At 39.8% G+C, this 26550-nt stretch overlaps 1 protein-coding gene across 1 annotated transcript in view; it reads left to right on the top strand.

Moving 5' to 3' along the window:
- The window catches only part of PUS7 (pseudouridine synthase 7), a 51927-nt gene that overhangs the window by 10939 nt on the left and 14438 nt on the right, over positions 1–26550 (top strand). The window contains exons 3-7 of the mRNA XM_043872088.1: positions 327–411; positions 545–646; positions 6401–6545; positions 12734–12845; positions 14941–15018. Of these exons, the coding sequence (XP_043728023.1) occupies positions 327–411; positions 545–646; positions 6401–6545; positions 12734–12845; positions 14941–15018 (522 nt within the window). The remainder of the gene's footprint in view (positions 1–326; positions 412–544; positions 647–6400; positions 6546–12733; positions 12846–14940; positions 15019–26550) is intronic.

The following is a 26550-nucleotide window of genomic DNA, read 5'->3' as shown; positions in this document are numbered from 1 at the left end:
GCTTCCAATTTAATTAAATTTGCTGTGTTTCATGATTCACTTTAGAATGACCTATATAACCATAGGGCAACATTAATAAGCTTTGATCTAGGCATTTTTCTGGAAGAATATTCTAGAAGCTCAGAAGGTTTTTTCCGTACCTGGTACCAGGCCAAGGTGTGGATTAGACTTCATCATGAAACCAGAAAAAATAACTACATGACTCTGCACTGAAAGTTTTTATTTTTAATACCTGTTTTGCACAATAATAAGGCTTACTGTTGACAAACTTTCTCCTAAAATTAATAGGCAGCAAAATGTTAATGCTCTGATTTTCTTTTCCTCAGATACTCTGACTTCGTTGTTCATGAAATAGGAAGAGATGGACGAATCAGCCATTTGAGTGACTTGTCTGTCCCAGTAGATGAAGAGGTAGGAACAGCTCTCTAGCAAAAGTCACTTTCTGTATAAAAATAATATTTCCTGGAGATCATAGAAATACAGAGCTTTGACAGCCTCAAATTCTGTGTGTGACTCACTGGGAGTTCTCATGGTTATTTTAAAGGATCCTTCAGAAGATGTATTTACAGTTTTAACAGCTGAAGAAAAGCAGCGTTTAGAAGAGCTCCAGCTTTTTAAAAATAAGGAAACCAGTGTTGCCATTGAGGTAAGTAGTGCAAAAACATGTGAAAAGTTTTTTTTAAGGTTTTCATTGCGTCTTTTTGGGTGGATGTTTAATAAGTGTCTTCTGGAAGAATTACAGTAGTTAACAAAAGGATGGACTTGCCCTATTTGATCTAAAAGAGCACTGTGTTAAAAAATATTTTTTATCAGTGACAGGTAACAAGTATTCAGATAAACTATGGCCAAAAGAAAAAAAAAAGTTATATTTTTGCTTTAAAAAAATTTTTTTTACATGACCACAAATGGACAAAAAAATCTGCTATTTGGAATTGCAGAGTGACCATTGTATCACACAGTGTCTGCTGCAAAGGACTGTCACAGCCTGACAGTGTGGTCCTGACAGGGAGGCCATGGCCCCAGCTCCAAAGGCCTCCTGGTCTCCAATGGGGCACTGGAAGGGAGGGGAATTGGGGGAAGGAGGTAAGGGAGTGTTGTTTTGCTTATCTTGAGACTACTTCTGTTCTTTCAAAAAAGGGCTCAGCTACTAAATAGAACAGTAAATGCCTTTTTAAAAGCTGTTTGTTATGGAAGTTTTACTCTTCTCAGTTAGTGCTGTCGCTGGTGGCTCAACAGTAAAGAATCTGCTTGCAATGCAGGAGACGTGGGTTCAGTCCTTGGCTTGGGAAGATCCCCTGGAGAAGGAAATGGAAATGGTAACCCACTCCAGTATTCTTGCCTGGAGATTTCCATGGACAGAGGAGCCTGGTGGGCTACAGTGCACAAGGTCACCAGAGTTGGACATGACTTAACAACTAAACTACCACCACCATGGTCCTGTCCAGTGAAATTGTGATGCAAGACTTGTTTTCAATATCAAATCTTCAAAAAATGGAAAAACAAACAGGCAAATAATTTTGATGATATATTTTATTTGCCCTACTATTATCAAAATATTTCAATATGTAATCAGTATTTTCAGAATTACTAACGACATGTTTTATTTTCTTTCTTTCCTACTAAGTCTTCAGAATCCTGTGTCACTTTATACTGGTAGCACATCTCATTTCAGACTTGCCATGTGTCAAGTGCTCAGTTGCCATGTACGGCTGGTGGTTACCATAAGGGACACAGCAGCTCTAGGTGATCTCTGTAGCAAAGAAAATACATTACAAGATTCTAAGAATCTTGTAGCACAAGACTTTTAGAATTGTAAGTTTGTGTTAAATTCATCTTGTACTATATTTTGATGACTTGCTGGATTTTGGGTTGTCTGAAATTGCCACTTCCATTGCTCCCAGGTAAAAAGAGTTTACTGTAACTTCTCAGAATTTTGGGGGATTCCTCCATGGCTCAGACAGTAGAGAGTCTGCCTGCAACATGGAAGACCTGAGTTCGATCCCTGGGTTGGGAAGATCCCCTGGAGAAGAAAATGGCAACCCACTCTAGTATTTTTGCCTGGAAAATCCCATGGACGGAGGAGCCTGGCAGGCAAAGTCCATAGGGTCGCAAAGAGTCGGACACGACTGAGTGATGTCACTTTCACTTTTTTCACTTTCAGAATTTATTATTTGCCTCCAACCCTCATCTCCTCTTCTCCCCACCAAAATTTCTCAGAAGTATGTACTATTAAAATTGTAGAGATCTTTAATGACTGAATTTACTCATAGACAAAATAGTCAACAATGCCAAGAAGGAAATTCCCAAGAATTGATTTTGAGAGCACTCTAGGAAGATGGTCCAGGCAGTGCAGTAATATATTATCTCTATAATATGCTTTTTCCTACAGAGATGGCAAGATTTATTATCACCTTAAAAATTATAGTTATGCCATCTACTGAAAGATTTTACCTTAAAGAGCATGAACCGTGGGTAGGTGTGTCCTCATCTGAATTTTTGAGATTTGAATATGTATTCACTCATACATACAAACTGTGGTTCCATCTCATTGCTTCCAGTGAATTCTAGATCTAGATTCAGTTTTTTTTTTTTTTTTTCTGTGTCACTCAACTTGTTCCCCCATCAGGTATCGAACCTGCAGAGTCCTAACCACCGGACCACCAGGGATTCCCCTAGACTCACTTTTCGATATGAAAAATCTATCTATATTATAATGTATTTTTCCTTTACATACATATTCATTTATATTTTTTATTTTGCTAGAATATTCTTAGGTTTAGCTAGTAGTGGTTATATTACATCTTATTAGCTTGCAGGTTACAGTCCATCAGTGGGTCATGAAATTAGTGTACTGTATCTTAACCAACATTTTTTTTTTCATTGCAGTGTTGTGTTATTTTCTGGTGTGCAGCAAAGTGATTCAGTTTATATATATATATATTTTTTTTTTTTCTTTTTTCATATTCCTTCTCATTAGGTTTGTTTGTTTCTGTGTGTTTTTGGCCTCACTGTGGCCTTTGGGATCTTAGTTTCCCCATCCAGGGATTGAACCCATGCCTACTGCAGTGGGAGCATGGAGTCCTCACCATTGGACGCCAGGGAATTCCCTCCATTAGGGTTTATTTTAAGATATTGAATATGTTAGTTCCCTGTGCTATACAGTAGGACCTTGTTTTTTATGTTTTTGTATATAGTAGTTTGTATCTGTTAATGACAAACTCCTAATTTATTCCTCTCCCACCCTCTTTCTCCTTTGGTTACCTTTAGTTTGTTCTCTGTGTCTGTCAGTATGTTTCTGTTTTGTAAATAAGGTCATTTGTACCATATTTTAGACTCCACATGTAAGGTATATCCTGTTTTATTTGTCTTTCTCTTTCTGACTTACTTCGTTTAGGATACGTATGTCTAGGTCCATCCATGTTGCCGCTGATGGCATTATTTCCTTCTTTATGGCTGAGTAGTATTACATTGTATAAATACCTCATCTTTATCCATTCATCTGTCAATATATAGGTTGTTTTCATGTCTTGGCTATTATAAATAGTGCTGCCATGAACATGTATCTTTTCAAATTATAGTGTTGTCCAAATATATGTCCAGGAGTGGGATGGCTGGTTCATATGGTAATTCTATTTTTAGTTTCTTGAGGAACCTTCAGATTATTCTACATAGTGCCTGCACCATTCACATTCCCACCAGCCGTTTAAGAGAGTTTCCTTTTCTCCACACCCTTTGCAGCATTTATTTGTACACTTTTTAATGATGACCATTCTGAGTGGTGTGAGGTGGTACCTCATTGTAGTTTTGTTTTGCATTTATCTAATAATTAGCGGTGTTGAGCATCTTTTCACATGTCTGTTATCTTCTTTGGAGAAATAGCCATTTGGATCTTCTGCCCAATTTTTGATTGGGTTTTTTGTTTGTTTGTTTTTGTATTGAGCTGTATGAGCTGTTTATATTTTGGAAGTGAGTCTGTTGTCAGTCACATCATTTGCAAATGTTTTCTCACAGTTGGTAGATTGTCTTCATTTTTGTTGATGGTTTTCTTTGCTGTTCAAAAGCTTGTAAGTTTGATTAGGTTCCATTTGTTTAGTTTTGCTTTTGTTTGTTTTCTGTACCTACTTTGGTAAGAGTTTATATCATGAATGGATGTTAAATTTTATCAAATACTTCTTATGCTTCTATTGAGATGATCATATGGTTTTGTCTTTTGTTGATGTATCACATTAATTTTCTTTTTTTTGGCCGTAGCATGTGGGATCTTAGTTTCCCTACCAGAGATCAAAACTGTGCCCCCTGCGGTGAAAGCAGAGTCTTAACCACTGGACTGCCAGGGAAAGTCCTCACATTGATTGATTTGCATGTGTTGAGCCATCCTTGTGACCCTGGGATGACTCCAACTGGATTATAGTATATAGTCTTTTTTATGTGTTGTTAGTTTCGGCTTGCTAATATTTTGTTAAAATTTTTTACATCAAAGATAATATTTTTCTTTATAATGAGTGTCTTTGTCTGGTTTTGGTATGGGATGATGACTTCTTAAAATGACTTTGGGACGGTTCCCTCCTCTTAAGAGTTTGAGAAGGATCAGTGTAAGTTTCTCTTTGTATGCTTGATGGAATTCCCCAGTGAAGCCATCTGGTCTTGGACCTTTGTTTGCAGGGAGTATTTTTTATTACAGATTCTGTTTCATTTCTAGTGCTCCATCTGTTCAAATTATCTGTTTCTTCCTGATTCAGTTTTGGTGGACTGTATGTTCTTGAAACTCATCCATTTCTTCTAGATTGGTGGAGAAACTTTATTGGCATATAGTTGTTCACAGTATTCTCTTATGGATTTCTGTATTTCTGTGTTATTGGTTGTTATTTCTCCTCTTTCATTTCTTATTTTATTTGTAACGCCTGGCCAGAGATTTGTCGATTTTTGTTTACCTCTTCAGAGAAACTGTTCTTGCTAACCAACATTTTTATAGTGTAATGAAATAGGAAATAACAGTGTATTGCACATTATAAGGGTTAAGTACTGTTCTGTACATTTTTTTAGATTTTTAATAAGGTGCATACACATGTTAATATATTGGAGAAGGAAATGGCAGCACACTCCAGTATTCTTGCCTGGAGAATCCCATGGACAGAGGAACCTAGCAGGCTACAGTCCATGGGGTCGCAAGAGTCAGACACGACTTAGCAACTAACCCATCATATATTAATATATATTGCTGGATACTGAATCCAGGTATGAAATGTATTTCTCAGTGTAAGATACATTCAGAAATTGAAAAACAGTTGTATAACTAGTAAGTTTACATTTTCTTGATGTAGATTTTTCTCTTTTAGTAAACAAATATACTGAATTGTCGTTATAAAGTTCCTCAGTATAGGGCAGGGTTCAATAGACACAGGAGTAGATTAGATTGCATTATTCAGGGAATTGAGTTTCTGATATCCCCAAACACACAGCTCACCTGCTTTTCCATCTGTGAGCCCTGAGGTGTTCATTGTTTAGCTGAGTCCCTGAAAGAGAGCATCAGATGTGATGGGTGACTATGGAATTGGATGGCCTGGAATTCACATCTGGCTCTGCTCCCCTCCAAATATATAATCTTAACTTCTCTCAGCCTCACTTTCCTCACCTCTAAATAAATGTGCTGGTGGCTTGATAGGAAACTGATGGAGATTAAATAAGACCGTGATTATAAAATAATAGGTAACAGTACCTGACAGCTGGACAGACTCAATAAATGGATTTTTAGGATTTGCAATTTGTAAAGGTCTAAAAGATTTCTGATATAAAAGGCACCTAAATATCCTTCAACAGATGAATGGGTAAGTAAGATGTAGTACATACATATGCTGGGATCCTACTTAGCCATAAAAAAGAATGAAATAATATTCAACATGGAGGGATCTACTAAGGGAAGTAAGACAGAGAAAGATAAATACTATGTGATACCACTTACATGTAGTCTAAAATATGATACAAATGAATTATTTGCAAAACAGAAACAGACTCACAGATAGAGAGAACAAATTTAAGGTTACCAAAGGAGAAAGGGGTGAGGGACTAATAAATTAGGAATTTGGGATTAACTGATACAAACTAGTATATGTATAGTAAACAATAAAGACCTACCATATACCACAGGGAGCTATCTATGTTTAATATCTTGTAATTATATGTGTATAATTGAATCACTTTCCTCTACACCTGAAACATTGTAAATCAACTATACTTCAATAAAAAAATAATTAAAGAAAAAAAAAGACTTCTGAAATTGTGCCCTTCTACTTTGGTTACTTTATATCATTATTAAGATAAGTAGTGTTTTTACTAATTCTTTAGTATTATTTCCTTTATTTAATGTTTGTTAAATTAGTATCATTATCTGTGTTTTTAATAGGTTATTGAGGACACCAAAGAGAAAAGAACCATCATCCATCAAGCGATTAAATCTCTGTTTCCAGGATTAGAGACAAAAACAGAAGACAGAGAGGGGAAGAAATATATAGTAGCCTATCATGCCGCTGGAAAAAAGGCTCTGGCAAGTAAGTGGGCTTGTGACCTGGCGTTTCTTCTGCCTCCTCATTCTCCCTGCCTGTTCACACTCATGGGTCATTTTGCAGTTGTTCAGAGAAGGATATTGACCATATCATTCCTTCAAAGAAGGTGAACAGTCTTTCAGATGCTAGAGCAATCCTGCATCTGAAATCACAGTCACAATCACACAGTCGTGTGTCTGGTAAAGGGGGCAGTAGGTCTTACATGTGAGTACGGATTTACTGTAATGACAGTGGTGCCAGAGAGAGAGTCTTATGTAATTTAATACGTTCCCTGAAGAGCAGGGCAGGCCGAGTGGTAATTCAGAAGAAGAAGAAGGTAATTCATTCTGTCCTCTTAATGGAGGTAAGAAAGCTTTCAGGTGAACAGGAACTGCTTGTCACCTCTCCCAGTGACATATACTGCAAAGTCCCTGTATTAACAGTGCCGCTGCTTTCCACCCGTGAGTACCTTGTTGACTACACATAAAAAACATGGAATATATAGAAAACCACCCCTTCACCCAAGCCCATGTTTCACTGAGTAGAATTCGTCTGAAGTGGGTGTGTTGTCTGTGAATCCTGTTTCTTTATGTTCTATGTTCTACAGCCATGAAAATAACTATTTGCATATAACCTTAAGAAATATTGGATGATAATTTTTCTTCTTTTATCTGTCAGATCAGTAGATAAAATTTTTATGAAAACTACAAAAGGAAAAATTGTTTGCTCACCTCCTCCCCTACCATTGATGATGCCTGTTAGTGAAGAGTTACTTCTAGATATATTTGTTTTAGTAAAACTCCACAATTGTTATACAACAGAAGACTGTTCAAACAATCAGTGCTTTGTCAGTATTCTCTTGGGATAATGCTGTGAGTGGATGAAGCCTTAATTGTCTATAACTGTGGTTCTAGTGAAAGGAGAGGATGTGAGAAAAATGGGAGCAGAAATAAGAGTTAGCGGTGCCTGAGAAAATCATGTCGTCGAGTCAGTAGCTCTGGATAGTGATATAGAAGTGAGAATCCTTGAGCAGTGGGGAGGAGAAAGTGGCAGTTGGAGGTCACTTCTCAGCAGATAACCAGAAAGGGCAGTGAGAGGATGTGTTCTGGGACTGCTTGAGGGCATGAGTTGTTAATCACTTCTCAGTTCAGAGGCTCATGGCTTGAGTGCCATATGTTTCTTTGATGTCTGAGTGACAGTATAAAATGTCACCTTGACAGCTGTTCCGCAGCCAGGGTTGTCCAGGAGAACTAAGCCCAGTGGGGAGTGACATGAGTGACTGTGTTTTTTCCATTCTCCCACAAGCGGCATGTAGCTGGTAACTTACCTAGCAGTGGAGGAGGGAAGGTGAATTCCTACATAGATGATTTGCTGCATTCAGTCTTAATTCTCTCCAGGAACCCAGGTTGAGAAGGGCTGCTGCGGAGATGTTCCTTGGAGAGAGGCAGTCCTCATCGGTCAGCCACCTTTTTGCAAAGGCAGGAGGAAGCGGCAGGGTCTTGTTCTGACAACTATGGTCCTGAGGAAGCAGATTGGAAAAGGAGAAGCATGTGTTTCTCAGACTGGTTGCTTCTTGGAAATGGTTGCTCCTCCTTGGAGGCAGCCAAGTTTTGTTATCTTGGTATTTGCAGGCCACAGTGGCCGGCAGTTTGCCCCTCAAGTGAATGGTGCCGGATCTCTGGTGTTCTGTGTTTATCTGCCTTTTCTGTGCTTATGCCACGCCATACCTTCCCTTTTTTTGCCCCCCCCCAAATAAAAAATTTCCTTAAGGTTTTCCAAATGAGGTACTGAGCTGTGTGAGATGAACCACCCCTTTCCCTTCTCATGTCTTCAATAAAATATTAATTTCTCACTAAAAAAGAAGCATGAGGGCAGATCCAGTTGAATCAGTGTGTGGACGAAGATCTGGCCCTTTTGGGCTTGAGGGGCTGTGGCGTTTATTCAGAGATGGACGAGAGGCTTGCTCTCTGCGTATTCTCTGCCACCTCCTCAGAGGCCCGACTGGCACCGGAGAGCCCGTGAGCATCTCCAGGCCTGGCCCCACCCGCGAGCTGGGGGCCACCTCAAGTAAGCAACTCTGGGAACGTAGGGAGAGCTGGTGTCTGGAGACGGCAGTTCTTGCCTATACAGACAGAACCCAGAAACAGTGACAGCTCGTCCTCCTAGGGCACCTCGCCTGGCATTTGAACAGATTAGCTTTTAAAGCCTCATTGCAAAGCTAAGTTGGAATGTTTTGAGCTCCCTTACTACCAAACCCTGACGTAAGTTGTTATTGGTGGGTCATGCACCATGTAGCAGGTTTGCAACATTCTTAACCTCAGATAGAGCCACACAGCCTAAAATACAGGTGTGATGGACTCTAAATCATGATGGCCAAACACAAATTATTGATACCAGCTCTTTTAACCCTAATGTTATTTGGTGTGTTAATCCAACCTGATAGACAGGGCACATTGATTTATCTACCAAAGCATACTTATGGTATTTTTCTGAAAATACTGTATAATTATCATAGACTGTGTACTCAGGTAAATTAACTTATATTTTGAGATAAACAGTGTACATCTCCAAAAAACTTTTTAAAGACTTAAGTTAAAAAAAATTTTTTTTTCACCATGTACTATGTAGAGATAATCCATTTTGTGTGAAATTAATGGTTTCCAGGGGGCGTACCTGTATCTAGGAATCTGCAGAGACTAAGGAGGAAGAGCCAGACATAAAAAGTTCATTTTCTGGGAGACACTGGTGTTACAGAATCCATAGGAAGAGGGGATTTCAGTGATGGAGTGGTTGGCCATGGAAAATATTACAGACAGGTCCAACAAGATGAGAACTCTGAAACACGTCCACCAATTTTTAGGATCTTGGGGATCATTGGTGTCTTTTCCAGAGCAGTTTTAGTGGAGTGATTGGAAACCAGTTCACACAGTAGGTTAGGATGGAAGATAATAAATCCACCATAAAGAGAAGGACAAAGAAAAGGAAAATGCTTAAGGAGAGGGAGACATAGGTTTGACTAGAATGAAAGAGCCCTGAGCATACTGATATATTGAAGGGGAAGAGCTGATGGAGAGGGAGCTGGGTGATGGTGGCTGGAGCAGGACCCCAGAGTAAGCTGCAGGGTGGGTGTGTGGGGGTGCAGCAGGGGAAATTGTCTTGAATGAGAAGGAAAGAATGTTCTGCATGCTACCCATCCTGTCGTCTTTCTTGAGCTACAAATGTTTTTCCTTCTTTATTCATGTGGATCTCTGCTCAATACATGAATCTTCCTGAATGTAGTTTTCTTTTTTTATCTGGATTCTGTTTCTCCTCTCCCTGGGGCTGCAGTATCAGACCATCAGAAGGTTGCTTCCTAGCCTGAGAATTCGTTGCTTTCGCATTTTAAATCAGCGTGTCTCAAAAATGTGTGAAAGTTATTTTAAATTCACTTAAACTGCTATCTAACATTCCAAGGATTTGGAGTTTTATAAAGTCAAACAAATCGCCCAAAGGAAGTTGAGACTCACTGATTTTCCATTATTCAAAACATTTCCAGTTAATCAATACATAGGCTTATTAACAGTTTGTGTACTGAGTGCACTTGGAAAAAGAATCCTTGTATGTTATTTACAGAGGAGATAATTGAATGCATGCTCACTGCTTGGATTTGCTAATAAGATGCATGTTTGTGAGCCAGACTCATATCGGTTGTCATGGTTTCTCGTAAGGTGTAATAGCACTTAGTGTTTTAGTCTTGTGGTTTCATTTGTTTCTTGTCACTAAATGTACCAAATGGGTAGTTAGAGGAAAATGTAGCTTACACTTCATCAGCTTTTATCACAAATATTTCTTTAACTTTTTATTATGGACATTTTCAAACATGCAGACAAGTAAAGGAAGTAGTATATTGAGCCCCTGGGTACCCATCAACCATCTTCAGTATTATTAACATTTTGTTGTTGAATCTGTTCCTCACACTTTTTTTCCCTTGTTGAGGTATTTTTAAAGAAAATCGTATGTAATACTTCATTCCACACGTAAATACTTCAGCATGTATCTGATAGAAAAGGACTAAAGCCCTAAACCATTATCACCTCCCGACAAAATCAGTAATAATTTCTTAATATCTCATACCCAGTGCACGTTCACTTTTTCTCTAATTGTCTCAGAAATGCCTTTTGCATACAGAGGACCCATTTAAATCATGATACAGACAAGGTCAGAACATTGCATTTGACGGATGTCTCTTCAACCTCTTTTTAAATCTATTGGTTTGAAAAGTGTTTTCCATAATTTTTGCATTTTTTTAAAATAAAAAAATCAGTGCAGGAAATTCATGAACACAGAAAAGCACAATACAAAACAGTCATCACTTGCAGCCTCAACAACCAAAAGATAATTACGAATAGTGTTCTGGTACATGTCCTCCCATGTTTAAGAAAACAGATCTCTGGATGGGGAGGCATTTTGCATCCAGTCTTACACCTTTTGCTATGTCCTGTGGGCACAGACTGCAGCTTTGAGGATCAATGAACAGGCCACTGTGAGGGCATTGAGACAGGGAGGCTTGAACCTGTCGGTGAGTTTTCTGCTTGTTCACTGTTTGCCTCTGCGACATTCCATTGTTAATGTCTAAATCGCTGTCAACCCACCACATAACCACCAGATGCTGTAGGAGTTCCTTGGTAGCAGCTTCCCATGCGACCATTTGCATGTTCACTTCTAAAGCACTTTAATGTTATTATAAATTAAATACTGCTCTCTTGTGCTCTTTATGCTGTGCATTTGGACAGAGGTCAGAACTGCAGCAGGTAAGAGCGGTTGGCGTTTCATGTAGGTAAAATGAAATGCCAATGATTTCTGTCACAAGTACTAAGTATAGACAACTTTGCTTAAATGGAGGGAGATGGAAGGAAAACCAAAAATAGTATCCCTGTTCACAATTTCCTGAGGATGAGTTGTAAGGAATTCACACCAAGAACCAAAGAAATACTTGCAGTGCTTTTTCTGTAATACTTTAAGCATACATGCTGTGGCAGTTTTCCAAATGACTTATTGGTCAGGTTGTTCTATGCATTGTAGCTTATATAACTAACCTGTCAAGCAGTGGTTTTTGCCTTGGCAAAGGCAGGTGTATAAGTAACTTTAGTACCAGAAGTTTCTAGTGTCTCTAAAGATGAAGAATTCATGAGTTCATGATAAAGGGTTATTTTAGGCACAGAGAAAAAGGAACATTTCTAAAAGACAAAGACTTTTCTAGGGATTGTGTAAAATATCTTTTCACAGTCTGTTTCTTTCAACGAGTTACAGAAATGAAGTGAGTTAAATGCATTGTCAATAGCAGCTGCATCTCTGTGTCACATGAGACTCATGGACATTCTTGTACAACATCTGGGAAGTGCAATTGTGGCTTACACATTTTTCCCAAAGTGTTGGTTTTTCAGAACACCTTTCAGCAATGAAGTCTAAATCTTAATGTTGTTTGAATAGATGTTTCTAGTAGCATAATTTAAATGTTTAAAAGAACAGCTATAAAGTCAGATTCTCCAAAGTCTTGAAATGTTTGTCAGTTTCTGAAAAGTTGAGCAGTTGAAGTAGCAATGGCTCAGACTTTTAATTTTTAAAGTCTCCTCTTGCCTGAAGATTGACAATTAGGTATTGAATGCCAGCTGCTCTCTCTGTCTGGAGACCTTTGTAAATGACCTAGTGTTACCTAAACTTCTGTGACAGAAGTGGCCTTTGGAAAGTCTCACCATGTCACCGAGCCGGCTTTTTGTGGGAACACCTAACTGGCAAGACAAGCAAGGTTTATGGGTTCCTCCATGACTGCTGGCGCCCCCTGGTCTGCTTACGTTCTGGAGAGCCCGTTGATCCCCTTTCAGACATCTATTTATCAACTAAACCAGAGGCCGGATGGTTGAACTCCTCTGTGTTTCTCTGTGTGAAGATTGCTCATTAGGTTTAATCACTTGTCATATGACCTGTACTTCTCGCTTTTGATTTCAAATAGAGACAGATAAGTATGCAGTCAGAGAATTTAATAATGCCTGTGGTCCACACAGCTATAACCGCTTAACCTGTGTTTCTTGTCAGTCTGGATCTGATTTCTCACTCAAGGATTCTCTAGCAAAAATGATCTTGTAGAGTTTCATAAGGAAAAACTCAGCTAACGTTTATTATGGTGTACATAACATTTAACTTTTTTTTTTTTTAAGATCCAAGGAAACATTCTTGGCCAAAATCTAGGGGAAGTTACTGTCACTTTGTACTGTACAAGGAAAACAAAGACACCATGGATGCTATTAATCTGTTGTCCAAATATTTAAGGTTAGTATCTTGTTCTTGTGCCTATGAAAATCAAAACACGGAAACATTTTTTCTTCTTTCCATGCTGATGAAAAGGGAATGGGAAAATAGGCAAACAGGTAGCAAATGTACCTCCCAGTTACAGGCTTTTTTATTGTTTTGGCTGTGCCTTGTGGGATCCTAGTTTGCCAACCATGGTTTGAAACTGGGCCACAGGAGTGAAAGTCCTGAGTCCTAACCACTGGACTGCCAGGGAATTCCCAGTTTTAGTTTTTGTAGACAATAGTTGAATTAATTTTTTTTACCCTCCTTGCATATGGTCAGTGATTCAAAATGACAATTCTCTAAGTAAATAGTTACATATAGTAGAGAGTTACTAGTCCATCTGGCTACAGTAAAAATTAACTGGACTTCCCTGCTGATCCAGTGGTTAAGAATCCGCCTGCCATTGTAGGGGACGCAGGTTTGATCCCTGGTCCAGGAAGATCCCACATACCACAGAGCAACTAAGCCCCTGCACCTCAGCCTCAACTACTGAGCCTGTGCTCTAGAGCCCAGGAGCTGCAACTCCTGAGCCCGAGTGCTGCTGCTACTGAAGCCCAGCTCCCTAGAGCCCCTGCTCTGCGGTAAGGGAAGCCACCGCAGGCAGAAGCCTGCCCCCCACCGCTAGAAAGTAGCCCCTGCTCGCAGCAACTAGAGAGTGCACACTTGCAGCAGTGAAGACCCAGCCCAACCAAAAATAAATATTTAGGGGGAAAAAAAGAAAAGATAACTGTCTCCCCTGAAAACTCGTAACTTTGATGTGGTTGCAGGGGTCTGCTGCTAAATCTGAATTCTGAACTCCTAGAGATCAATTGGATTGGAAACCTGAGACCAGTCAGATTTTCTCATAGGAATGCAAACATAATAGAATTTGGGTCTCTGAGGATGGGCCAGGTTGCCGTTTTATTTTCAGAAATGGATTCAGGTACCAGAGCAAATCTGTACACAATGGAAATGTACTTTCTGATATGCATTTAACCTGGTTTAAACATAGTCCATACTGTATTAGTTTGCTCTGACTGCCTTAACAAGATACTGCGAAGTGAGTAGCTTCAATAACAGCCATTCGTTTTCCTAAGCTGTGATGGTTAGATGCCCCAAGCTGAGGGTGCTGGCAGGTTTGGTTGTTGGCTGAGGCCTTTCCGTGGCTTGCAGGTGGCCACCTCCTCTGTGCCCTCCCATGGTCTTGCCTCTGAGTGTGTGTGTCCCAGAGTCCTCTGTGAGTCCAGGTTTCCTCTTCTTATACTAGGACACAAGTCTAATTGAATGAGGGCCTCGTTTTAACTTAATAACCTCTTTTATGGCTCTGGCTCCAAATCCTGTTGGATTCGGAGCTACCGGGAGTCAGCCTCAACACAGAAATTTTAGGGGAACACAGTTCATCCCATAGGACACAGTACCTAATAAAGCAGCATTTTATTTACTGCTAGCTTTCTCTCTTGCCTCGTCTGTCCCTGAACCCTGGGGAGAAGACAATTCCAATGAGAGAAGAAACGGTTGGGAAGGGAGCTCCTCTGAGATCTGGATTGCTCAGAGTTCAAAAATCCTTCCTGTTTTTCTCCTATTCATGTGGAGCAGTTTTTATTAAATTCTTCTTAGTTATCTAGCTTACTTGTATCTTCATATTAAAACTATTCTGTTCCTTGTTGTAGCATTTGGCTTTATACAAAGAAATAGCATGTATTCATGGAAAATTCATATAACTATTAACTTTTGGAAATTGAAAATGTGAAATTTTTGAAGTGATACATGATACATCTAGGATGGATAGGTCTTTACCTTCAGTTATTTAATTATATGAATTGCAAGAAATCAGCAGGAAGCGCATTACTTCCTTTTCTGACACATTCCAAGTCACACAGAGATAAGGAGGGAGTTGTCCAGGCATCATTTAGTTTCTTAGCTTTTAAGAAACACTAATTTATGTTTTCCTGAATATATTTTTAAATAAAGTTTCTCCTTACTTTTCTTTTACTCTTACTATTTTAAGTATATTTATTTTAAATCTTAAATTATGAGAAGCGTGATTTCCTAACGGTATGTGACTTCGTATGGTTTTTTTTTGTCTCATCAGAGTCAAGCCAAACATATTCTCCTACATGGGAACCAAAGATAAAAGGGCCATAACCGTTCAGGAGATTGCTGTTCTCAAGTAAGTAGGAGTGCATACTGGGGTTCGTTCTGTAAAAGCCTAGCACTGTATTTCCAAGTTTGAGGATTTGCTTTGTGGGGTTTACCTCTTCCATCTTTAGATAGTGCTCTGTCTATTCAAAAAACTGCTTTTCTATTTGTTTCTTTTCTTCTTTCTTACCTGCATTCCCTAATGTTTTCTCAGCAAGCTGGTATTGTTTATGTCATTTTTAAAGGATTTGTGTGGTAGAACCAAGAGAATATGTGCTTCTTTATCTCTTGTCTCTCTTATTCATTGATTGTTAAATGTAAGTTATTTAAAATTTAATTACTAAACAGTGAATGAGCTCTTTTGTTACACACTGAAGATCTACAGAGGAAAAAGGTGGTCTTTGCTTTTGAAGTAATTATAATGGAGCAGACAGGTAAATCAGAACTTACACACAGTGATATAAATGCTAAAATAGAGGTGTGTTTGGGGTGTTAGGGTAGACCTGATAACAAAGTCTGGCACTCATTGTGGCGGGCAGGCCAGGGAGGCTTTCACAGAAAATGGGATGCTCGAGGGTTTTTTCTTTGTTTAGTTTGGCTGTGCCACTCAGCTTATGAGATCCTAGCTCCCCAACCAGGGACCAAACCCAAGCCCTCAGCGGTGGAAATGTAGGGTCTAACCACTGGACCGCCAGGGAATTCCCTGGATGCTCAAGTTTTAATCTAGACTGGGCTTCTCTGCCTCTTCACTGCTGACACTTTGGGCTGGATAATTCCTTGTTGATGGGGCCATACTGTGAACTCTAGGACGTTCAGCAGCAGCCCTGGTCTCTCTCTACCACAGGATTTCAATAACTTTCCCCCATTCGTGTCAGCACTGTGACAGACAAAAATGTCTCCAGACCTTGCTAAATGTTTCTCGAAAAGCAGAATAGCCCTGGTTGAGAACCACTGGTCTAGATTCTAGAAGGACAGGTGGACAGACTCAGGTGTCCATCCTCGATTCTGGAAAGCTGGGTGGTCAGACAGGCTCAGGTGTCCATGCTTACACACCCCTGAGGTGAGGGATGGTGGGAGGGAGAAGTAACGGGGCAGGAGGAAATGGGGGTTGCAAATGGTTGTTGTCATGAGTGCAGTGATGGTTTCACAGGCTTATTCGCGTGTTAAAACTTGTACATTTTGTATATGTACAGTTTATTGTTGTTGTTCAGTCACCCAGTCCTGTCTGACTCTTTGTGACCCCATGGACTGCAGCACCCCAGGCCTCCCTGTCCCTCACCATCTCCTGAAGTATTCTCTAGTTCATGTCCATTGCATCAGTGATGCCATTCAGCCATCTCCTCCTCTGATGCCCTCTTCTCCTTCTGCCCTCAGTCTTTCCCAGCATCAGGGACTTTTCTAATGAGTCGGCTGTTCTCATCAGATGACCAGAATACTGGAGCTTCAGCTTCAGCATCAGTCCTTCCTATGAGTTTTCAGGGTTGATTTCCTTTAGGATTGACTGGTTTGATCTCCTTGCTGTCCAAGGGATTTTCAGGAGTATTCTCCAGCACCACAGTTTGAAGGCATCAGTTCTTTGGTGTTCTGCCTTTACTGTCCAACTCTCACAACCATACGTGACCACTGGGAAGACCGAAACCTTGTCTGTACGGACCTTTGTCAGCAGAGTAATGTGTCTGCTTTTCAACACACTATCTAGGTTTGTCATCGCTTTTCTGCCAAGAAGCATTAGCCTTCTAATTTCATGGCTGCAGTCACCATCCACAGATTTTAGAGCCTAAGAAGAGGAAATCGGTCACTTTCACTTCCACCCTTTCCCGTTCTATTTGCTATGAAGTGATGGGGCCAGATGCCATGATCTTAGTTTTTTTAATATTTAGTTTTAAGCCGGCTCTTTCACTCTCCTCCTTCACCCTCAGCAAGAGGCTCTTTATTTCTTTTTGCTTTCTACCATTAGAGTGGTATCATCCTCATATCTGAGGTTGTTGATGTTTTTCCTGCCTGTGTTGTTTCCAGCTTGTAACGCATACAGTCCAGCGTTTTAGTTTACCAACTTGTTAATTCTAAAGTCATCTATGCTTGCTCTCCCCACTTAAAATAAAGGCATATATGTGCTTGTAATTCCCCTGTCTTTTCATAAGGAAGTTGATGTGGCACCTCCTCTTCGCCCCAGAGTCCCCTGCCATCTGGCTCCCTTCCCACCTTCTGATTCATTTGAGATAGCATCAGGATTGAGTTCCCAACTGCATCCTAATGCATTTTCCAGCCCTTCTCTTCCTTGACCTTGGACCCTGGGCACGAAGTCGTGGTAAAGGCATAAAGGCAGGTCGAGAACCTCTGCTGTCTACGATACGACTTCTCTAGCAGTGGTGTGCGTGGCGCCGTGTCTAGGGCAGAGCGGGGGGTGACGCCTGAAGATGCTGGCACTCCCACCTGTTGCCCTGGTCTCTTTGTTCCTGAGACACGTGGAATGTGGGGTCATCTGCTGCGAGTGAAGGGGATGGGAGTGGGAGAGGGAACTTGAAAAGACTGGGAAGATTTGAAATAGCCTCTGATGGGCTGGTCAGCAGCTCCTGAGAACAGGGGACTGGCAGGCTCGAGGGGTCAGCCTTCCCCATACTCTGGATATAGGGCATAGAAGGTTCTTGCCTTCTCTTTGGTGTCTGAAATAATAGTCTAATCCTGTGCTTTCTGGCCAGCTGGCTCTGATTTTCTCCACCTAAATTTAAAGATAGATTCGTTTGTTTTGTTTTCAACACAGAAAACATAAGGTAGAAAAGGAAAGTACCACCACAGTTGTATTTCTTCAGATTGCCTTGTTCACGGCTTGATGTATTTTTTGTGGAAAACTTTTTTTCTCTTAGTTTCCTTTAGTTTATTTCCTAAAACTAAAATATTTATATAAAGTGTATTTTTTTCTTGCAAACAGTAAGTGATGTACATCTTTCCCTGTTAGCATGTAGCAAAAGATATTTAAATATATGTTGTTGTTCTTCAGCCGCTAAGTCATGTCCAACTGTTTGCAACCCCATGATCTGCAGCACACCAGGCTTCCCTGTCCTTCACTGTCTCCCTGAATTTGCTCAAACTCATGCCCACTGAGTTGGTGATACCGTTCAACAATCTCATCCCCTGTCACCCCGTTCTCCTCTTGCCCTCAATCTTTCCCAGCATCAGGGTCTTTTCCAGTGTATCCTAATTTATGAGCTGTTACTCTGTTTTTTAATTTGACATGGTTTCCCATTTCTTGCTGTTATAAGCAGTTACATGATGGACATATTGGTAGCTAAATCTTGGCACACATCTGTGATAACTTCATTAAGATAAGCTTAGCAAAAAAAAAAAAAAAAGATGAACTTAGCAGTAGAATGTGGAATTCTAGGTGTTAGGTTTTTGATCCAGAGTTTAATTGCCCTGTAGAAAGGTGATACCAGTTTATCACCTTTATCCTTCTTCAGAATCCTCCCTGACACATTTTAATCTTTAAAAAAAAATTACTAATATTGAGTGTGAAAACCGGGCATCTTCTTATTTTGTGTTTCATTTTATGATGTGACATTTTCGAAGAACGAAGGTGTACTTATTTCTCTTCTTATTCAGCCACCAGGTGTCATATTTGATCACACTGCGACTCTGTCTTCATAGACCTTTGCTGCCTTTATCATCTTCCTGTTGACTTAGTAAGAAAACATATTAAACACCTAAATGTTGGCCTTTGGAAAGCACTTATCTCACGGATGCAGGCTACACCCTTCGTTTGCTTAATGGAATTGTGGGGCCGAGTGGATTGGCCTTTCCCGTGAGAACTGGTAGACAGGATAAACCCACTCTGCCACAGCAAGGATTTTAATTACCGCTGAATTGATTAGTGTTTGGGATAAGCAGCTTTTCAGCTTCATGTAACTCTCCAAAGTCACCTAGTAGTTTTCACAGGATCTCAAGCAGGAACAGCCTCATTCAGCATGATTTGTTTCTCTTCCTGCCTCTTCCTGCCAGTCTCCTTTCTGAGCCTGGGCCAGTATTTCCCTGGCTTTGTTAATAAAGGCATTTTGTGCAACAGGCTGCTTAGGTTGGCTCCTGGTGTTTAAAAGTGAGCTTTTGGTATCCCCAAGTTACTCACAGGATTGCTATGAATTTACAACCAAAGAGCTTGATCCAGGATCATCAAAATTAAAACTGTGAACAGTATCATGAAAGGTATTGTCAACTTCATCCCATCAGTTCTCAAGGAGCACCCACACCGTCAAGAACTGAGTGTTCTCTTGCTTTCTGCTATGCTAGTGGGATTCACAAATACATGTTTTTGTGTATTCAAGAATCAACTGTAGAATATGATTCAGCCATGAAAAAGAATGAAGTACATGTGTTAGTTGTTCAGTGGTGCCCAACTCTTTGCTACCTCATGGACTGCAACCTGCCAGGCTCCTCTGTCCATGGGATTTTCCAGGCAAGGGTGCTGAAGTGGTTTGCCATTTCCTTCTCTAGGGGATCTTCCCAACCCAGTGATCTAACCCAGGTCTCCTGCACTGCAGGCAGATTCTTGATCAACTGAGCCACCAGGGAAGCCCTGATGTATACTACAACATGAATGGATCTTAAAAAACATTATGTAAGCTAAGTAAGGGGAGTCATACACAAAGGGCCACATAGTAGTAATTATATTTGTATGAAATGTCCCAGATAGGGAGATCTGTAAAGACAAAGTAGGTTAGTGGTTGCTAGGGGTTGCAGGGAAAGGGAAGGGGGTTCATAGGTGTAGGGTTTCTTTTGGGAGTGATGGAAATATTCTGGAATTAGATAGTGGTGACAGTTGCACGACACTGTGGCTATACTAAACCCCCCGAATTGTGCACTTTATAATGCTTGAAATGATGTTGTTTGTTATGTTCACTTTAGCTCAACTTCATTAAAAAAATGAACAAAGCTGTCTTTCATGGCTGTTGGGAAGCAGTCTCCCTAATCTCTTTCCAGAACTGCCAAGCTGCCTGATTCCTTCTTTCCCCTTGGCTCTTAAATTTCCTATCCATTTCTATAGTAAGAGTTACTGACCAAAGATGGGTTCGGTTCTCCCTTTCTTCCCACTCTTCATCCTGATCCTCTGCTTCCTGGACTCTTTGGGATACTGTTTCTGGATTAATTGATGCCCTGTGGGTCTGCCGTCATCTCCATATACCTGAAGTCAAGGACGGGGTTCCCCTGAGCGGCTGTCCCGAGCCGGTGCAGACCCACTTCACACCGTTTGGTGCTTGGGTTGGACAGAGCATTCAGGGCCAGGAGAGAGGGTAGTGGAATGTGAGCTTTGCCTGCTTCTCTGGCTAGCTTTCTGCGTTTCATAATAATTAGTGGACAGTGACACATCTTCTTTCCTTAGGAAATTTGGTCAGGCTGCTTCTGCACATGTTGAACCAGGAAACAAATTGATTGATAATGCATCAAGAAATTGATTGTCTTCAGGGAATATGACTAAATTTTCAGCAAGGAAACAAGAATTCTCTGAGATGAAACGGCAAACTGGTATTATATGGTGGATTTTAAACAGTTTAACTCAGTAACAGCGTATTTTTAATGAAGAAATAGAATAAAATTTCCCCAGTAATTTTCCATGTAACGTTGGGACTTGGGAGGCTGCATAGGCCCCTGTGGGGCAGCTTCCTTAATTAGTCTAATGCGGGCCTGGGTCTCTGGACCAGGCACTCAGGGGCAGAATAGCCTCTCATGCAGGCTCAGGGCCCAGGAGCCACATCCAGACCTTCCCAACCCCTGTAGTTACTTCCTGCCAAAGCTGGAACGTGGCTCCTGGCAATAAAAGCCAATAAGAATGCGCTCAAGGGCCCACTCTGAGAAACACCATGCAGTCCAGAGAGAAATGTCAACAAAGTGAAGCTCAGATGCCCTTTGTTCTGGTAGTTCTCAGCTCTTCAGAGGACGCTTGAATTCAGAAGAAAGTTAAAACCACTTGCTGAGGCACAGTGATGTACTGTGTAGTATTACTTGTAGCTTTAAAAAATTGTCAACAACCCAGGTGACCCAAATTGAAAAGTCTTAAATAAAATGAATGACTAAATTACAACTGATGGGTTATTTTTTACTATATTAGATTATTTCTAATTTTTTAAAATGCTCTTTGCTAAAGTAGAGAAAGATGAATACTAACATAAGAAGAAGTGAAAATATTTTAAAATGGCAAAATGTGCAAGTGAAAAACCAGACATCTTGTTTAACCATGAAATATTAGAGCATTTTAGTAGAATTGAGAACAAAATGAAGATGACCACACTATTGCTACTACTTATCTTTGTTCTTGACAGACTATAATACAAAGAATAATTAGGAAATAAATGATGTAAAAATTAGGAGGAGGCCAGACGGCAGTTTTGTTACTGACGTTATGATTGTTTCCATTCAAGGAGTTGACTGAAATTTATACAAAATAGGAAAGAGTATGTACAAAAATCAGCATTCAGATGATAGCCTATTAGAAATTACAACAGAAAAAACTCTTTTACACAGAAGAAGGTGAAGAAAAGAACATACCTAGAAACAAAAATTTTTGTGAAGTGTAAGATCTCTCTGTGAAGAAAACTTTGAAATGCTATTGATAGATGTAAAAGGACTTGAGTAAATGAATGGTGTAGTCTGTTCTTGGATACATACAAATGTTCTTTAATGAATAAATATGTACATTTATGCTGATACTAAATGAAAATACCAATAGAATGTTTCAAACTAATCAAGCTGATCGTAATGTGGGAAAGAATCAGAACTAACCATAAAAATTCTGGAAGAAATGACTAATAAAGGGGGATTAGTGTCAAATATATAATATATATATATATATAATTTTAAAATATTTTTATTAAAACAGTCCCATGGTGATTTTGGAGTAAATTGTACACTTAGATTACTAAAACATTTTTACCACACTCTCCACCCTATTTCTGGATTTATAATAATCTATTTCTTTCACTCATCCCTTTTTTTTTAGAGTAATTTACTTATTTTTATTGAAGTACAATTGACTTACATTGTTTTGGATGAACAACAAAGTCGATTTTATACTTGTATTATATGTAAACACGTATTCTTTTTTAGATTCTTCTCCATTATTGGTTTTTGCAAGATAATGAATACAGTTCCCTGTGCTATGTAGTACATACTTGTTTATTTTATATATAGTAGTGTATATATATGTTAATCTCACATTCCAAATCTATTCCTCCCTCCTGTCTTTCCCCTTTGGTAACCATAAGTATGTTTTCTCTGGCATCTGTTTCTGTTTTGTAAATAAGTTCCTTTTTTTTTTAAACCACATGTAACTGATATCATATATTTGTCTTTGACTTACTTTCCTTAGGATAATCATCTCCAGGTCCATCATGTTGCTGCAGATGACATTCTTTCTTTTATGGCCGAGTAATATTCTATTGGATATGTGTGCCACATCTTCTTTAGCCGTTCATCTCTAGATGACCATTTGGGTTGTTTCCGTGTCTTGACTGGTACTGTAAATAGTGAGGCTGTGAACACTGGGGTGCATGTATCTTTTTTAATTAGAGTTTTCCTCTCTTCTGGGTGTGTGCCCAAGGTGGGACTGCTGGATCACGTGGCAACTCTGTACTAGTTTTCGAGGACTCTCCATACTGTTCTGCACAGTGGCTGTGCCAATTTATATTCCTATTCTTTTTTTTTTTAATGTATATTTGACTGTGCTGGGTGTTTGCTTTTGTGCAGACTTTCTCTAGTTGCAGTGCGTGGCCCTGTCACTGGTGGCCTCTCGTGTTGCAGACAGGGGCTCTAGGGTGCAGAGGCTTCCGTGGTTGTGGCTTAGGCTCAGTAGTTGTGGCACACACAGGCTTAGTTGCTCTACAGCGTGCGGGGTCTTCCTGGACCAGGAATCAAACTCATGTCTCCTGCGTCGACAGGTGGATTCTTCACCATTGAGCCACCAGGGAAGCCCTGTTTGTAGGCTTTTTAATGATGGCCATTCTGACCAGTGTGAGATGGTATCTTACAGTAATTTTGATTTGCATTTATCTAATTAGCATTTTTGAGCATCTCTTCATTTGCCTGTTGGCCGTCTATATGTCTTTTTGGAGAGATGCCTGTTTAGGTCTTCTGCCCATTTTTAAAATTTATTTATTTTCTGCCCATTTTTGATTGGACTGTTTGTTTTTTTGATAATGAGCTATATAAACTGTATGTTTTGTAAATTAAACCATGGTTGCTTGTATCATTTGCAGATATTTTTTTCACAGTCTGTAGATTGTCTTTTTATTTTGTTTATGGTTTCCTTTGCTATGTAAAAGCTTTTAAGGTTAATTAGATCCCATTTGTTTATTTTTGCTTTTGTTTCCATTTCTCTAGAAGACAGACTTATCGAAAATAATACTTTCGTGATTTTTGTCAAACTGTGTTCTGCCTGTTTTCCTCTGGGAGTTTTATAGTATCTGGTCTTAGATTTAGCTCTTTAATAATCCTTTTTGAGTTTATTTTTGTATATGATGTTGAAAAATGTTCTGATTTCATTTTTTTACATGTGATTGTCTAGCCACAGTATATTTTAAACCTATTATAGAAGTATAGCAGTTAAAGCAGTGTGATACACATAAACGGGTAGAATTAGAATAATTACAGACCCAGATATGTCCACAGTTACTGTGTAATCAAAGTAACAGCAGAGAAAAGATGTTCAGAGCTAGTGAATTTGTGAATATTTATTTTTTGTAGCCAAGTCCTTGATGTAGTGTTTATACTCCATAACCTACCTTTAAAAAACAAAAAGAGTAAAAAACAGAAACATGTGACGCTGTTAATTTAAAATGCAGAACCAAAGCCACTGAGCAGCAGCTGATGCAGTTACTGGCTTGCGTGTGAAAAACTTTCCCCTCTTCTTTCCTTAGTCTTCTTGTTGCCTCGGATGAAGAGAGTCCATAATTTAAAGCCGGGGAGACAGCATGACCTCATCCCCCTCCTTTCTAAATGAGCCACTTTTGGCATCAGCAGTTGACTGGGGAGAGTAAACAGAAACTCCCAGTCAAAGCCCTGGAGCCCCAGTGCCCGGAGTTCTTTCTTTTTTTGCTGCAGCCAGTGTAAGCTTTTGTAAAAGACCAATAGTGAAGATTAGTGTATTAATGATTGCATGGAGGCCAGCACTGCTGTAAATGAGACACATCACTACTGTAAGCTGAAATGAAACAGAAGAAAAAGTATCCTTTTTACTCTAAAACAACAACTGAATAAGTGTAAAGCACTACATTGTTTGTTAATCGGCTGTACTCCAATACAAAATAAAAAGTTTAAAAAAAAAAAAGCACTCTACTTACACCTGGGGATACTGTTTAAAAAAATAATCTCCAACTAGGGACACTCTTTCAAGTAAACCTTAAATCCCAGAGCTGTTTTTAAAAACTCTCAATTAAAATTTTACTGTCTAGTCCTTATTTGTAGAATGTCAACTGATATAGGAGGAATGGTGGGTTTAAAAAAACACTCTTTCACAGTCAACACAGTAATATTTGCGCCTGCCAATGGTTATCCTTGGGTACCTAAACAGTTGGATGAAAGACAGTGGGGAAACAGGATAGTCACAGAATTTTTAAAATGGCACCCCGCAGGTTAAAAATTTTTAAAGGAAAAGGAGACAGAGGTACCATTTTGCTGTGATATACCAAAAAGGCCACAGCATCACCTGCGTGACACCCCCACCAAAATGTGGGAGTCTTTTTTTCGTTGCTCAGTCACTCAAACACTAAGTCATGTCCAGCCCTTTGTGACCCCATGGACTTCAACATGCCAGGGTCCTCTGTCCTTCACTGTCTCCCAGAGTTTGCTCAAATTCTTGTCCGTTCGAGTTGGTGATGCTGTCTAACTATCTTCTCCTCTCCTGCCCCCTTTTCCTTTTGCCCTCAATCTTTCCCAGCATCAGGGTCTTTTTCAGTGAGTCGGCTCTTCACATTAGATGACCAAAGTATTGGCGCTCCAGCTTCAGCATCAGTCCTTCCAGTGAATATTCAGTGCTACTGAGGAGCAGTCCACATCCAGACTCACCCAATTCCTCCCAGTAACGTCACTTAGATTTTTTTTAAAGCTCCTTAACTTCAGGATCTAATCAAGAACCAGGATAATCATTGTTTCCTCACAGTAAGATTTTGCGCATAAGCTATAGGAGTCTTAAACTGTTGAGGAAATAATGATCATCCTGGTCCTTGATTAGATCCTGAAGTTAAGTGGCGTTAAAAATCCCTGGTGGCTCAGACTGTAAAGAATCTGCCTGTGATGTGGGAGACTTGGGTTCGATCCCTGGATTGGGAAGATCCACAGGAGGAGTGCATGGCACCCGCTCCTGTATTCCTGCCTGGAAAATCCCCATGGACAGAGGAGCCTGGTGGGCTACAGTTCGTGGGGTCGCAAAGAGACGGACACGACTGAACGACTAAGCACACACACAGAAAAATCTCAGTAGTGTTATTGGGGGAATTGGGTGAGTTTGAATCTGGACTGCTCTTCGGTAGCACTGAATTCCCATAGGCTCCCTGAGGGTTACTGGTGGTGAGTAGCTTGGGAGACTGCTGTTCTTAAGAGACACACACTGCACTCTCTTTAAGGATGAGATGTTCCTAGGCTGCAGCTCACTCTCACGTGGTTCAGAATGTGTGTGTGTGTGTCTGTGTCTGTGCATGTATGTGTGGTATGGGGTGTTCATATATCTGGAAATACATGTACAGTGGGAAAATGTTAACAGCTGGTAAATCTGAGTGTAAAGTAGAATACTTCGTTGCAGTGTTACCAGTTTTTTTTTTTAACATTAAGTTGGAAAATTTTCCAAAGTATAAAAATATTATAAATTAAGTGAACTCACAAAATGGGAGATAATATTTTCTCACTATGTGATAAAGGGTAGATTTCTTTAATCTATGAAAACAGAAGAGTATTAACAATCCAATAGAAAAAGAGGTAGTAGGAAGAATAGGTACTCCACAGTCAGGATATGAAAAAATGTTTAACTTCTCTTGCAGTAGGAATCAGTTAAGTAAAAATGAAAATAGCATTTTTAATTTTGCCTGGCAGAGTTAAAAAAAGGTTTATAACGTGCTGTGTGAGGAGACTGGCATGAGACAGTATGCACTGACATATTAATGATGTGAGTGTGAATTGGTAGAACCTTTTTGGAGGACAGTAGGGGTTAAAATTTAAAATCCGCCACTTCTCCTTAGATATGAGCATATCTAAATCATTCACCTATGTAGGTGTACCATGAAGTCTGTATGAGGATGTTTGTTAGAGAGTACTTTGTGGTAATAGCAGAAGATGGGTAGCAGTTTAAATGGCCATCCCAGGGGGCTGGTCAGATGAAGGCCGGAGAAAAGATCAGGCAGTGCAGCAGCCACCCTGGGCACAGAGCGAGGCAGCTTCTGAAAGGACTCTCTGGATAAGGCAGGTCTCTAATACGCAGTTTTCCAGTTGTCCGTCAATAAAGGAAGATGGTAAACACTTTGTAAATGTCACAAAAATTGTTTTTTAAAAGGGAGGATCTGGGTGCTGGTTACATGGTTGCATTCACTTT

Source organism: Cervus elaphus, chromosome 18, assembly GCF_910594005.1.
Source record: "Cervus elaphus chromosome 18, mCerEla1.1, whole genome shotgun sequence".
NCBI classification, from domain to species: domain Eukaryota; kingdom Metazoa; phylum Chordata; class Mammalia; order Artiodactyla; family Cervidae; genus Cervus; species Cervus elaphus.
This window is presented reverse-complemented; position numbering and strand designations above follow the sequence as displayed.